Source organism: Cetorhinus maximus, chromosome 17 (genome assembly GCF_964194155.1).
Source record: "Cetorhinus maximus chromosome 17, sCetMax3.hap1.1, whole genome shotgun sequence".
NCBI lineage: Eukaryota > Metazoa > Chordata > Chondrichthyes > Lamniformes > Cetorhinidae > Cetorhinus > Cetorhinus maximus.
This window is the reverse complement of record NC_135895.1, coordinates 46,371,806-46,385,775: the sequence shown is the minus strand read 5'-3', so window position 1 is coordinate 46,385,775 and position 13,970 is coordinate 46,371,806. Positions and strand designations below refer to the sequence as shown.

Sequence of the window (13,970 nt, the reverse complement as noted above, 5' to 3'; positions counted from 1 at the left end):
ACATAGGTAAACTAAGGGATGAGGACCTGCAAGCTCAGTACAGGAAGTAAGGAGATAAATTAAAATGATGGACCTCAAATGTAGTAATCTCAGGATTACTCCCAGTTCCACGTGCTAGTGAGAGCAGGAATAAGAGGATAGACCAAATGAACACGTGGCTGGAGAGATGCTGTAGCCGGGAGGGATTCAGATTCTTGAGGCACTGGGACCGGTTCTGGGGAAGGTCGGACCTGTACAAACCGGACGGGCTGCACCCAGGCAGAGCTGGGACCAGTGTCCTTGCGGGGGCTTTTGCTAGTTCTATTGGAGAGTATTTAAACTAGTGTGGCAGGGGGAATGGGATCCCAGGAATAGGATCAGATAGGTCAGATTCAGAACAGAAAAATGGAGGTCGGATATTAGCTAGGCACGTTGTGATAGACATGGAGTTACAGGAGAAGCAAAGATTAAAAAGTGTCCAGCAAGGGAAATTGACGGGGTTAAACTGTTTGTACTTCAATGCAAGGAGTATTACAAACAAGGTAGATGAGTTAAGGGCACAAGTAGACACATGGCAACAGGATGTCATTGCTATAACGGAGACCTGGCTAAAGGAGTGATAAAACTGGCAGCTTAATATCCCTGGTTATAGAGTCTTCAGACACAATAGAGTAGGAGATAAAAAAGGAGGTGGGGGAGCACTACTGGCTAAAGAATCAATTCCAGTTGTGAGAAGGGATGATATACTAAATGGGTCAACAAACAAGGCTTTATGGATTGAGCTTAGAAATAAAAAAGGGGCAGTCACACTACTGAGAGTATACTACAGACCACCAAATAGTGAAAGGGAGATAGAAGAACAAATAAGTCGGCAAATTTCTGCTTGTAATAACAAAAGGGCAATAATTGTAGGAGACTTCAACTATCCTAATATCAACTGGGATTCAAACAATATAAGGGGCACTGAGGGAGAAAAATTCATGCAGTGTGTCCAGGAAAATTTTTTCAACCAATTAGTGACAAACCCAACGAGAGGAGATGCAATTCTAGACCTAGTCTTGGGGAACAAAAAAGGGCAAGTGGGTGAAGTGACAGTTGGCGACCATGTCAGGGACAGTGATCACAATTCAGTTAGATTTAGCATTACCATGGAAAAGGACAGAGATAAGGCAGGAGTAAAAGTCTTGAACTGGGGGAAGGCAAATTTTGCTGAAATGAGAAGGGACTTGGCTGAGGTGGACTGGACAGCACTGCTGGAAGATAAAATGGTGGAAAACTAGTGGGAAACAATAAAAAGCGAGATCCTAACTGTACAAAATAGACATGTCCCCTACAAAAATAAGAGTGGTACTGCCAAATGTAGAAGCCCTGGTTGTCCAGAGGAATACAGGGGAAGATCAAACATAAAATGAAAGCGTACGATAGGCACAAAGAACTAAGCACTGCAGATAGCCTAGACGAATATAGGAAGTGCAGGGACGAAGTAAGAAAGGAAATAAGGAAATCAAAGAGAGGGCATGAAAAGAGATTAGCAAGTAAAGTTAAAGATAACCCAAAGATGTTTTACCAATACATTAATGCTAAAAGGTTAGTTAAGGAAAAAGTGGGACCTATCAGAGATGAAGATGGAAACTTGTGTGTAGATGCAGAGGCTGTGGGAAGGGTTTTGAATGAATATTTTGTCTCCGTGTTTGCAAAGGAAAGGGAGGATGTAGATATAGTAGTCCAGGAGGAACACTGCGAGATATTGGACGGGATAGTCATAAAGAGAGAGCAAGTACTTGAAGGGTTGAAATCCTTGAAAGTTCATAAGTCACCAGGGCCAGATGTGTTGTTTCCGAGGCTGCTGAAGGAAGTCAAGGAGGAGATAGCAGATGCTCGGAGGATGATTTTCCAATCTTCACTAGATACAGAGGAGGTACTGAAGGACTGGAGAACTGCAAACGTAGTTCCATTGTTTAAAAGGGGATCAAAGGAAATGCCAAACAATTATAGGCTGGTTAGTCTTACATCGGTGGTGAGCAAATTAGTAGAATCAATCCTGAGAGATAGGATTAACTGTCATGTGGAAAGGCATGGACTAGTCAGGGATGGTCAGCATGGATTTGTTAAAGGAAGGTCTTGCCTCACAAATTTGATTGAATTCTTTGAGGAACTGACAAGAAGGGTTGATGATGGTAGTGCAGTGGATGTTGTGTACATGGATTTTAGCAAGACATTTGACAAGGTCCTACATGGCAGATTGGTCAGGAAAGTAAAAGGCCATGGGATTCAGGGTAATGTGGCAAACTGGATAAAAGGTTGGCTTTGTAACAGGAAACAAAGGGTAGTGGTTGATGGATGCCCTTGCGAATGGAAAGTTGTCTCAAGTGGTGTTCCACAGGGCTCGGTGTTGGGACCCTTGCTGTTTGTATTATATATTAATGATTTGGACGTGAACGTGGGGAGCATGATTGGGAAATTTGCAGATGACACAAAGATTGGCCAAGTAGTGGATCTTCAAAATGATATAGATGGGTTGGTGGAGTGGGCGATAAAATGGCAGCTGGATTTTAACATAGAGAAGTGTGAGGTCATACACTTAGGGAGGCCAAGCAGTTACAGGGATTACACAATAAATATGAATATACTAAGAGGGGTAGATGAAGTGAGAGATCTTGGTGTACAAGTACACAGGTCCCTGAAGGCAGCGGTTCAAGTAGACAAGGTTGTAAAGAAGGCATATGGAATGCTCTCCTTCATTGGCAGAGGTATAGAATATAAAAGTAAGGATATAATGTTGGAATTGTATAAAACACTGGTGAGGCCACAACTGGAGTATTGTGTGCAGTTCTGGTCACCACATTACAGGAAGGACATAATAGCTCTGGAGAGAATGCAGAGGAGGTTTACAAGAATGTTGCCAGGGTTAGAAAAGTGTAGCTATGAGGAGAGATTGGATAGGTTGGGGTTATTTTCCTTAGAACAAAGAAGGCTGAGAGGTGACTTAATTGAGGTATACAAAATTATGAGGGGAATAGAAAGAGTGGACAGGATCAAATTGTTTCCCTTGATGGAGAATTCTAGAACCAGGGGACATAGATTCAAGCTAAGTGGCAAAAGGTGTAGGGGGACATGAGGAAGAACTTTTTTTACACAGAGGGTAGTGGGTGTCTGGAATTTGCTGCCCAAGTTGGTGGTAGAGGCAGAAACTCTAAACTCTTTTAAAAAGTACCTGGATCTGCACCTTAAGTGCTGTAAGCTGCAGGGCTATGGGCCGGGTGCAGGAAGATGGGATTAGAAAGGGCACCTGGGTGTCTTCGGGCTGGCATGGACAAGATGGGCCGAATGGCCTCCTTCTGTGCTGTAACTTTTCTATGATTCTATGGTAGAACAGGGGAGCCATTTTTATCACTCCTCATGTGATTGTAAGATATTGTTACACAACCTGATTCTTCCATCACAGAAAACTTCAATCAGATAGTGCTGGACAAACATGTGCAACAATCTCAATATCTGAAGACTTTACAGCTTTTATAAATGGTTTGCTGAGAAAACTTAGCATCTCTGCACATAAGTTCCTACAAAACTTGAGATTTTGTGAACTTTATCAGGATCAGATTCAGCTGACTTTGTTTAAAGCAAGAATTTTTTTTAAATGGCTTGATTTACATTGATACACTTTACAATTCGTCCAACACGAGACTTGGTCCATTTTCCATGCTAATGCAAAACCTATCAAATCTAACACGGCATGAACTGAATACTGAATGCAAAAATGATACAAACATAGTTTTGATTTGAACCAAAACTATTTTCAGACTTACCACTTTCAAAACAGGCATCAAATATTAAATGCCCTTTCTTAGGATGCCCAGTGTAGCCAGTGGGAATGACAAGAAACTTACTGACATTCCCAACTACCGCATCTTCACCTCCGTTTTCACTACCTGTAGAGTAGAAAATCATTGTCAAAAATCGAAATATATTTAATTCATTCTTTTGTGGGATGAAAACTTTCAGATGTATTTTGTCATAAATAAGCAAAAAACTGTGGCTATTACTGTTTCAATTTATAAAAGGTTAACCAAATCTTCTTATTTCAAGGTAATGAAAAAGCTAGTGGAAATTGGACTTTCTGATTGGTTACATCAAATTAATGGACTTGAATTAATCATAGACCAGAAATTTTCCCCCATCAGGGGGATTGTGTGGGGGTGGACAGGGGCGGGCGTGAATCCGATTGGCGCCCCCAATCGGGGACGCGCTGCCATTTTACGTGGGCAGGCCAATGAAGGCCCGCCCATCATGACGCTCACCTGGAAGCGCTGAGCGCTCCGTGTGCGGGTGGGGGGGGATTTCCCTGAGAGGTTCCCTGCGCACGAAAGAGCGCAGAGATCTCCTCGAGGCATGGAGGTGCCTCAGGGGGATTTGTTTGTGCTAAAATTTTAAATAAAGGTTTTTAACACTTTCAAAACATGTCCCCTCATGTGGCACTATCACATAAGCTGGGACATGTTCAAAGAATAAAAGTATAAATTTTTGTTAGCTTTTAAAACACTTCATGAAACCCATGGATGAGGTTTCATGAAAAACACGAAGACCGTCTGGGTTCTTCACCTGCCCATCAACCTTAAGGTTGGACAGGCAGCTCATTGAATTGAATTAATTAGGTTTTAAATGGACTTAATAGGCCTTTCACAGTTCAGTGGGCACGCAACCGACTTGGCTGCGTGCCTGCCGAACTGAAAATCTAAATGACACATGGTGACGTTGGGACGCATGCCCGACATCACTGCGCGTCATTTTATGCATCGGCAAGCGGGCCCCACCCCTGCTTGCCGACGGGAAAAATTCTTCCCATAGTCAACTAGAAAAAGAGAGGTTTCCATTGAGCCAGGTGTCTGTCCACAGGGTACTTGGTGCAATTTTACAATCAGGTTTTGTAAAGGCACCAGGATCATCTTCCAATTTACAGTAAAGTATATTCAAATTAGGCACTAATGATGTCACAGAATCACAGTGCAGAAGAGGCCCTTCGGCTCATCAAGTCTGCACCGACACATGAGAAACACCTGACCTACCCACCTAAGCCCATTTACCAGCACTTGGCCCATAGCCTTGAATGCTATGACGTGCCAAGTGCTTATCCAGGTACTTTTTAAAGGATGTGAGACAACCAGCCTCCACCACCCTCCCAGGCAGTGCATTCCAGACCTTCACCACCCTCTGGGTAAAAAAGTTTTTCCTCACATCCCCCCTAAACCTCCTGCCCCTCACCTTGAATTTATGCCCCCTTGTGACTGACCCTTCAACTAAGGGGAACAGCTGCTCCCTATCCACCCTGTCCATAGCCCTCATAATCTTGTACACCTCGATCAGGTCGCCCCTCAGTCTTCTCTGCTCCAACAAAAACAACCCAAGTCTATCCAACCTCTCTTCATAACTTAAAAGTTTCAACCCAGGCAACATCTTGGTGAATCTCCTCTGCACCACCTCCAGTGCAATCACATCCTTCCTATAATGTGGCGACCAGAACTGCACACAACTGCACATAGTACTCCAGCTGTGGCCTCACCAAGGTTCTGTACAACTCCAACATGACCTCCCTACTTTTGTAATCTATGCCTCGATTGATAAAGGCAAGTGTCCCATATGCCTTTTTCACCACCCCACTAACATGCCCCTCTGCCTTCAGAGATCTATGGACACATGCCAACATCCCTTTGTTCCTCAGAACTTCCTAGTGCCATACCATTCATTGAATCCTTCTTTGTCAAATTACTCCTTCCAAAGTGTATCACCTCACACTTCTCAGGGTTAAATTCCATCTGCCACTTATCTGCCCATTTGACCATCCTGTCTATATCTTCCTGTAGCCCAAGACACTCAACCTCACTGTTAACCACCCAGCCAATCTTTGTGTCATCTGCAAACTTACTAATCCTACCCCCACATAGTCATCTATGTCGTTTATATAAATGACAAATAATAGGGGACTCAGCACCGATCCCTGTGGTACGCCACTGGACACTGGCTTCCAGTCACTAAAGCATCCTTCTGTCATCACCCTCTGCCTCCTACAACTAAGCCAATTTTGAATCCACCTTATCAAATTACCCTGTATCCCATGTGCCTTTGCCTTCTTTATAAGTCTCCCATGTGGGACCTTGTCAAAGGCTTTGCTGAAATCCGTATAAACTACATCAACTGCACTACCCTAATCTACACACCTGGTCACCTCCTCAAAAAATTAAATCAAATTTGTTAGGCATGACCTCCCTCTGACAAAGCCATGCTCTGACTACCCCTGATCACACCTTGCCTCTCCAAGTGAAGATAGATACTCTCCTTCAGAAATTTCTCCAATAGTTTCCCTACCACTGACGTGAGACTCACTGGCCTGTAGTTCCCTGGCTTATTTCTCCAACCTTCTTAAATAGCGGAACCACATTAGCTGTTCTCCTGTCCTCTGGCACCTCCCACGTGGCCAGAGAGGAATTAAAAATTTGGGTCAGAGCCCCTGCGATCTCCTCCCTTGCCTCCCTCAGCAGTCTGGGACACAAATCATCCGGACCTGGAGATTTGTCTATTTTTAAACCTGCCAACACCTCCAATACCTTGTCACTCCCTGTATCAATTTGTTTAAGAACCTCACAGTCTCTCTCCCCAAGTTCGATATCTTCATCCTCATTCTCTTGGGTGAAGACGGATGTGAAGTATTCATTCAACACTCTAGCGAAGTCCTCTGGCTCCACCCATAGATTGCCTCCTTGGTCCCTAATGGGCCCTACTCTTTCCCTGGTTATCCTCTTCCCATTGATATACTTATAGAATATCTTGGGATTTTCCCTACTCTTACCAGCCAGAGCTTTCTCATATCCTCTCTCTTGCTCTCCTAATTGCTTTCTTAAGCTCCACCCTGCACTGTCTGTACTCTACTAATGCCTTTGCTGATTTGCTTCCCTTGTACCTGCTAAAAGCCTCTCTTTTAATTCTCATCATAACCTGAATATCTCAGGTTATCCATGGTTCTCTGGGCTTGTTACTCCTTCCTATCACCCTAGAGGGAACATGTTGAGCCTGTACCCTCCCCATTTCCTTTTTGAACATCCCCACTGTTCCTCTATAGATTTCCCCACAAGTAACTGTTCCCAGCCTACCTTGGCCAGATCCTGCCTTATTTTACTAAAATCCGCTCTCCCCAATCCAAAACATTTTTTTGCAACTTGTCGATTTCTTTCTCCATAACAAACTTAAACTGTACCATGTTGTGGTCGCTATCACTAAAATGCTCGCCCACCACCACCTCAGCCACCTGTCCAGCTTCATTCCCTAGAATTAGGTCCAGCAATGCACCGTCCCTTGTTGGACCCTCTACATATTGACCTAAAAAGTTCTCCTGTACACATTTCAAGAAATCCACTCCAGCCAAGCCCTTAACACTATGTCTATCCCAATTAATATTGGGGAAATTGAAATCACCTAATATAATTACCCTATTGTCATTGTCACTTCGATATCCAGCTATTTTCTAAGGGGTGATCATAAAAATTAGGAGTAGGCCATTCAGCCCATCGAGCCAGCTCTGCCATTCAATAAGAACATGGCTGATTTGATTGGGACCTTAACTCCACTTTCCTGCCTGCCCCCATAACCCCTGACTCCCTTGTCGATCACCAGGTAAGATCCAGTCATCAAACCACCCATAGAGAAGGACAATCCAGGGCTGCTAAAGTTTTGTGTCCTTTTTATAGAAGAACACTGTAATCAGATTTGTGGCATCATTTTGAGTTATTGCTGAATTTATCTTGCATTTTTCTCCGTTTCCAGCCAAGATTTCTGAGACTGGCAATGTTGTGATAAATCCAAAATATTCGGACAATGGATTTCCTAATGGATGGATTTTTAGAGAAAGATGACAATAATGATGCAATGCCACATGCCAGCATGATTAGGCTGCATCAGAGGCAGACTATGACAACCTGGAAGAACCCAGCTTCCCACTTTGACAGGCACAAGTCCACATTCTTTGCAAAGACCATGTCAAACTGGTTATACAGGGTTTGAAACAGAAAACAATCAAATGCAGACTTGTACCCCCTGCTTCTACAGGTCACATACAATACAATACTAATAGGACCTGTACTGGTTAGCTGTAAGCCTCCAGGCATCTTCTTGTCTCCTTCCAAACTTTTATGATTAATTATGATTGAGCTGCAATTATATTTACTGTATCCCTACCCTTTCTTTATCGACATCAACCCTCTAAAGTATGTATTCCCTTTTTTACCTATATTGCCACTCCATCTTCTTTCTTATCTTTTCTATCCCTCCTAAATATATTATATCCGGGTGTGTTTCCTTGCCATTCTTGTCCAGTATGCGGCCAGATTTCTTTAATGCTATCAAACCTGGATCTTCCTGTAAAGTTATATGCTTTCACTTTCCCAGGTTTATTTCTCACACTCAGTACATTGAAATACAAGCATCCAGAACATCTCTGCTTTTAAAAAAACGCCACTCATTTTCCCATAATCTTTTGCCTAAGCTACTCCCTATCTCTACTTCAGTTTTCTCCCTATTTATAACTAGTCTATGTTATTAATATGTATATTCAAAAAAACAGGCCTGTCCATGCAATGAACTCTGCAGGATTCTATTCAAACCAGCTCCCAGAGTGATAATACAATTGTGATGGGACAAAACCAGAGGGGCATCATCAATGAAATAGGTGCAGCTGAAATGTGGAGGTCTGGTATCACAAATTTTACAATGTTACTCCTGCTTTTTATAGTTCCCTGTAAATGAAAAATGGGCATAGAGTGCCTAGCCAGGAATGCCATTTGCTGGGAGGATTGGGGCAATTCTATTTTGATTGACAAGCTTTTGTTTCTTCAATAATTTGTGCTTACTACCCATTAGGAAATCCACTGTTCTAATTTCCAGTGCCAGAAATCTTAGTTGAAGGCCTCCTGATAAACTAGATGGATACTTTGTGTGCCTTGGGAAAATGTATGCACACAAAAATAGTGAAACGACTCACCCATGGATCACTAATAATGGATGACTACCACTCCTTCTCTGTCTCTTTATCCCAAGGAGGTAATGTTCAGCCATTCTCTAACTCCTTTTCTGTAGGTCCACCAAAGCAATAAGAAGATTCAGAGGAAGATGTTGATGATACTGAAGAGGATGATGAGGACCAAATAGCCAACGAATCACAGCAGCATGTTCATGTCATTTCTCAGGGCAACAGTACATACCAAGCTTCTAGACATGTGCTCCACAGCAGTGGAACATGTCAACTGACAACAAGGTGCAAGCTTATGATCAGGGTCACTTCAGCCCCATGACCCTTTTGCGCAGCATGAGGAGGCACCTCCCACAATCCTAGGCCTTGCATGGCACTTAAGGGAGGATTAGGATAGCTGATTGAAAGCCACATGTAATCACCCAGGGGAACCACAATGTTAAGAAAGCGTAGGGTAATTGAGTGCACTTTGCAATTGTTTTACTAAAATAGATTATGGACTGACATGGTACTTTGTTAATCGTGCAGGTTAGTCATAAAGGAAAGATTGCACTCATTTGGTAGACTTATTCACTCAGGTGATTACTATTAGTACAGTTAGGTATGGAAAAAGAGCACAGATTTGTTGTAATGTGGTAGGATTAGTAGGGGACTGAAAGGATGCTCCTTTATTTGCAAGTGGAGAGGCAAAGATTAGTCAAACAGGAAAAGATGATATCAGAGATGATCTGTGTTCTAAAGTTCCATGCAACAATCACTGAGAGATCCTTTGAGTCCCATCAGCATGATGGTCTACCCTATGTAGCTCCGGCTTAAACCAAGGAAGGGCCTCTTCATCCACCATAAAAAGTCCATGGGCCGAATTTTCATCTTCAACAAGGGTAGCTGGAGTTGGGAAACCTCCCAACTTGGCAGACTCGGTTCGGTAGAAAGTGCCCTGTCAGACACAATTGTCACTCCAAGGGAGGGCAGGTGCATGATGAAGCCAGGCCCACTGCCCCGAAAGCAGAACGAAGGTGGCCACAGAGCAGCTGAGTGCCAAGGCAGGCTGTGTAAAAGGCCAGCCTCAGTTCTCTGGGACTTCATTCCAGTTGTTTGCTAACATTTAAGGCTGTCTAGGCCTCACCCATCAAACCCCCTCACATCCACCCCCAATTCCCCATGCTACCTCCATGACAACTGCTCAAAAAAAAATCATAATTTTATTTTTTTTAAAACTGACACTTTTACAAAGTTGTAGCAACAGCAATCAACCAGACCTTTAAACTGTCAATCACAGAAGCTATAGCCACTTGATACCTCTGTATCTTATTTCAGCCACTGACAAAACAGACCACGGACAAGCTGAGAGCCCAGACTCCCATAAAAGGTTTCACTTTGTTGACACACCTTTGTTGACAGCTTTATAATGTTATAACATGCTACTTTTTCTGTGATCTGTTTTGTCAATGGCTGAATGTTTGTTTGCACAGGACAAAGAGGTGTCAAATGCTCATAGCCTCTGTTATTCACACTTTAAAGCTCTGGTTGATTGACTCTTTAATAGGGTTGAAGAATCAGCAGTTTCTTTTAAATACAGTTATGAATGTGTGTTTTTTTAAGCTGTTCCACAAGTGCCAATGTTATTATAGGTTTCATTGGTTCTGTATAGAGTGTACGCTGCGTGAATAGGCATCGAAGTGCCATGAGTTAACATAAAGGTTATGAGGGGCCACTGTGCTTGGGTGGGGCATGAATTGGCATGAAGTGTATGAGGAGCCACTGTGCGTAGGTGGGGACATGAGTTGGCATAAGACCTTGTGACTTTACCTTTCCAAAGGTTTCCAAACCCAGACCATGGTTTACAATTCTCATGAGGGGCCATGAACTCTGAATCTTGGAGAAGCTGGCCTGACTCCATGAAAATTTTTGAGAACTAGGAGATGCCTACCCCCGCAATGGAGCTGGCCAGGTCAGGAGTGTCGGGTGTGGGTAGTTTATCCTGCACCACTGAAAATTGGGGCCACCTGGAATGGGAGCAGGAATCACAGAATCACATCTCATCTACCATTTTTAAATCCCCCCACCTCCCTTGCGACACGGTTGGAGGCATGTAAATCTGGGCCCAGGTCTTACTGAAGTATGAAGCTTTGGTGGGCACCGCTATATTTATTTTGACATCTGATTCGCAGGATATGGCAAAGTCCCTACTGACCCACACAAGCAGTGCTTTCAAAACTCCAGCAGTCCTTTCAATGAACAGTCTATAGTTAAAAGCAAGTGCCTTATTGTAGTACTCCTTTTCTGCTGTTTGGATCACCGTTGTTATTGGGGTCATTTAGACATGGGAGCAAAAGGATAGACTTTGTCATCCAGAAGCTATCCATCAATTTGATGTTCTTCCGAAGGATGAAGGCATCACGGCAAGTTTTTGCAGCTCAAGCACTGACATACAATATCTGATTGTTGTCACATGCAATATGCATTTTGTGAGAGTGAAAGCCGTTCCTATTGATATAGTTGAGATGATGTTCTGTTGAACAACATCAAATAAATGTGGGTGCCATCAATTGTACCCTGAATCCCAGGGGAGCCAATAGCTACATAAAATTGAATGACCTTACCTCATGCTGCAATGCTGTAATTCCAAAGGTAATAAATTGGCCCACGCTCCAGTAAAGTGTGCCAGTGGATTAACAAATGCATGCTCAAACTGTACCCTAGTTAATGTCACACAGATTCCCCCTTTGACTGGCTGAAGGATGTTGTGCCATAGAAAGGTAATGCTTGGTGAGCTACATTACCCTTAAACGATTAACTATTCTTAACTCCATCCTGTGCTGCTGTTTCTTTTCTATAATAATAATGACACATATGTCCATAGGGAATACCATCCCTACTCCCGAGGATCCCAGCTGTGCGTGGGGTAATTAAAAATTTCCTGATGGGCTCTTTCAAAAGCAAATGCATGTTTTTATGCCTGGAAATCCAAAAGGAAAGCACACCAAAATGTTTCCCAGCCTTAGAACAGTGTTTAGACTCTACAGAGTCTTCAGGTTCATTTTCATTGAGTATGGGGTTCCTCACAGCTGTTACCCCTTTCCCCTCACCCCCCAATAGCACAGTCTAATCTTCCCAGTCTAACCTTCCATTGCATTAGCAGTGCAAATTGGGAAGGTCATACAGAGCAAAAGTAATTTCATATATCCAACACTACCAAATAAATACTTTACATCTGTTTAACAGTGGAAGAAGAGAACAAAATACCATTAGTGTAACAAAACCCAAAAATATGCAAAAGGGTAAAAACTTAGTGGAGTTATGATAATTTTTTTTTAAAATGAAGATAATGGGACTTAAGTAGACAAATGCCCAAGGCCTGATGGTCTCCAATCAAGAGCTAAAAGATATAGATGAGGAAATTGTTTAATGTACTAGTTATAATTTTCCAGAACTCTCTCGATTCAAGAATAGTGCCTTTGGAATGGAATATCGCCAAAGCGATTCAATTATTTAAGAAGCAAGGGGAGGGAGAAACCAGGTACCTACAGACTCATGAGTTTAGCATTAGATATATGAAAGTTATGAGAACCTATCATCTGAGACAGAGGGCTGGATTTTCACACTGGGGGCTGGAAACGGAAGTTGGGACATTTTCTGTGTCCTGAAGTTGCCCTCTGGGAATTAGAAATGAATCCCAATTGCTATAAAGACAAGTTTGGTGACCAATTAGTGGCTGAGGGGATAGCAACTGTTGCTGCTGTCTGAATGCTGAAAATGGACACTGAAGACTCAGTGAACTTTGAGCTGCATTTTCCACTTCCACAATATCTCAGAAGATCTGGAGGAATGGAACCAAGAACTGTCTTGGTTTTTGGACACTGACCTGGAGGTGATGCTGGAGGCAGCGAGGTAAAGGAGAGAGGTTGTATTCCTGGAACATGGGAGGAGTTGTCCACCCATCAGACCATGCAGGCCTTGATAGAAACCACTGCCACTGTCAGCAGCAGAGGCGTCATGAGAAGAACCTGTATCCAAGAAAAAGTTCAATGACCTCATAAGCTCTGGCAATGTGAATGCTACCCCCAATCCTCAGGATAAGCCTCTGGGTATTCATCCTCCAACAGACACACCAGCTAAGGAGCCTCAGGGCACATGCTGCTCCTCAACATGGGATGGGTATGCGTCCAGGGCACTCACTGACCCCTCAGAATTGGCTCAGAGCCATAGCATTGCTGAGAACCTGTCACTACTGAAACATGCATCCTCCAATGAATTGAAGCTGCTGCCATAGCCAAAAAGCAGAACAGTGCCTTACTGTCCTCTCTTTGGTTCTCGCAGGATAAATGGGTACATAATGCCTGAGAGAGGGCCAAAACAGATGAATGCGTACCCCACTTGCAGTTCATCACAGCAATGGATGTTAGAGTTAACCAGGATCATGGATCAGGAAGAGGTTGGTCCTGGCAGATTGTAATTATTTCTACCATGAGTGTCCAGAGGGAAAATGTGGTCAGATGGGGTGCATTGCACTCTACCCTGACCAACAGAATGATGAACATTGTGTTTCAGCACTGCAGAGGCACCTGCCCTCCAAGGCTAGCTCTCATGATCTCGTGTCTCCTACAGGTGCAGATGTCCTCCCAAGGAAATTTTCTCCCTCTCCAACAGCAGCCTATGACCACCAGCAAGGAACCGAAGAAGCACATTCAGAACTTACAAGCGCACCATCCACCCGCACAGATACTCTCACCTCGGTGGGTCCTCGCTTGCTTCTAGATAGAATGGCACGGCCCTTGTGTGCAAGCAAAGGCAGCTGTGGTCAGTTACTCTCAAAAGGAGAGAGGAGAGACACAGCCCTACTCGGCTGATCACAGATGAATAGTCTCAGAAGTCACTGGAAATGAGACTCTACCAAGACCAGCAGCAGATGCACTCTCACATATCAGAGCTACCTGAGGCACTGTGAGGTCACAAGCAGAGGATGGAGGAGTTTATA

The 13,970-nt window shown here is 43.5% G+C and overlaps 1 protein-coding gene across 1 annotated transcript in view; it reads right to left on the bottom strand.

The window, feature by feature from the left end:
* agbl4 (AGBL carboxypeptidase 4) overlaps nucleotides 1-13,970 on the bottom strand; it is a 1,138,261-nt gene that overhangs the window by 1,107,265 nt on the left and 17,026 nt on the right. The window contains exon 2 of the mRNA XM_078561909.1: nucleotides 3,786-3,908. Coding sequence (XP_078418035.1) covers nucleotides 3,786-3,908 — 123 coding nt within the window. The remainder of the gene's footprint in view (nucleotides 1-3,785; nucleotides 3,909-13,970) is intronic.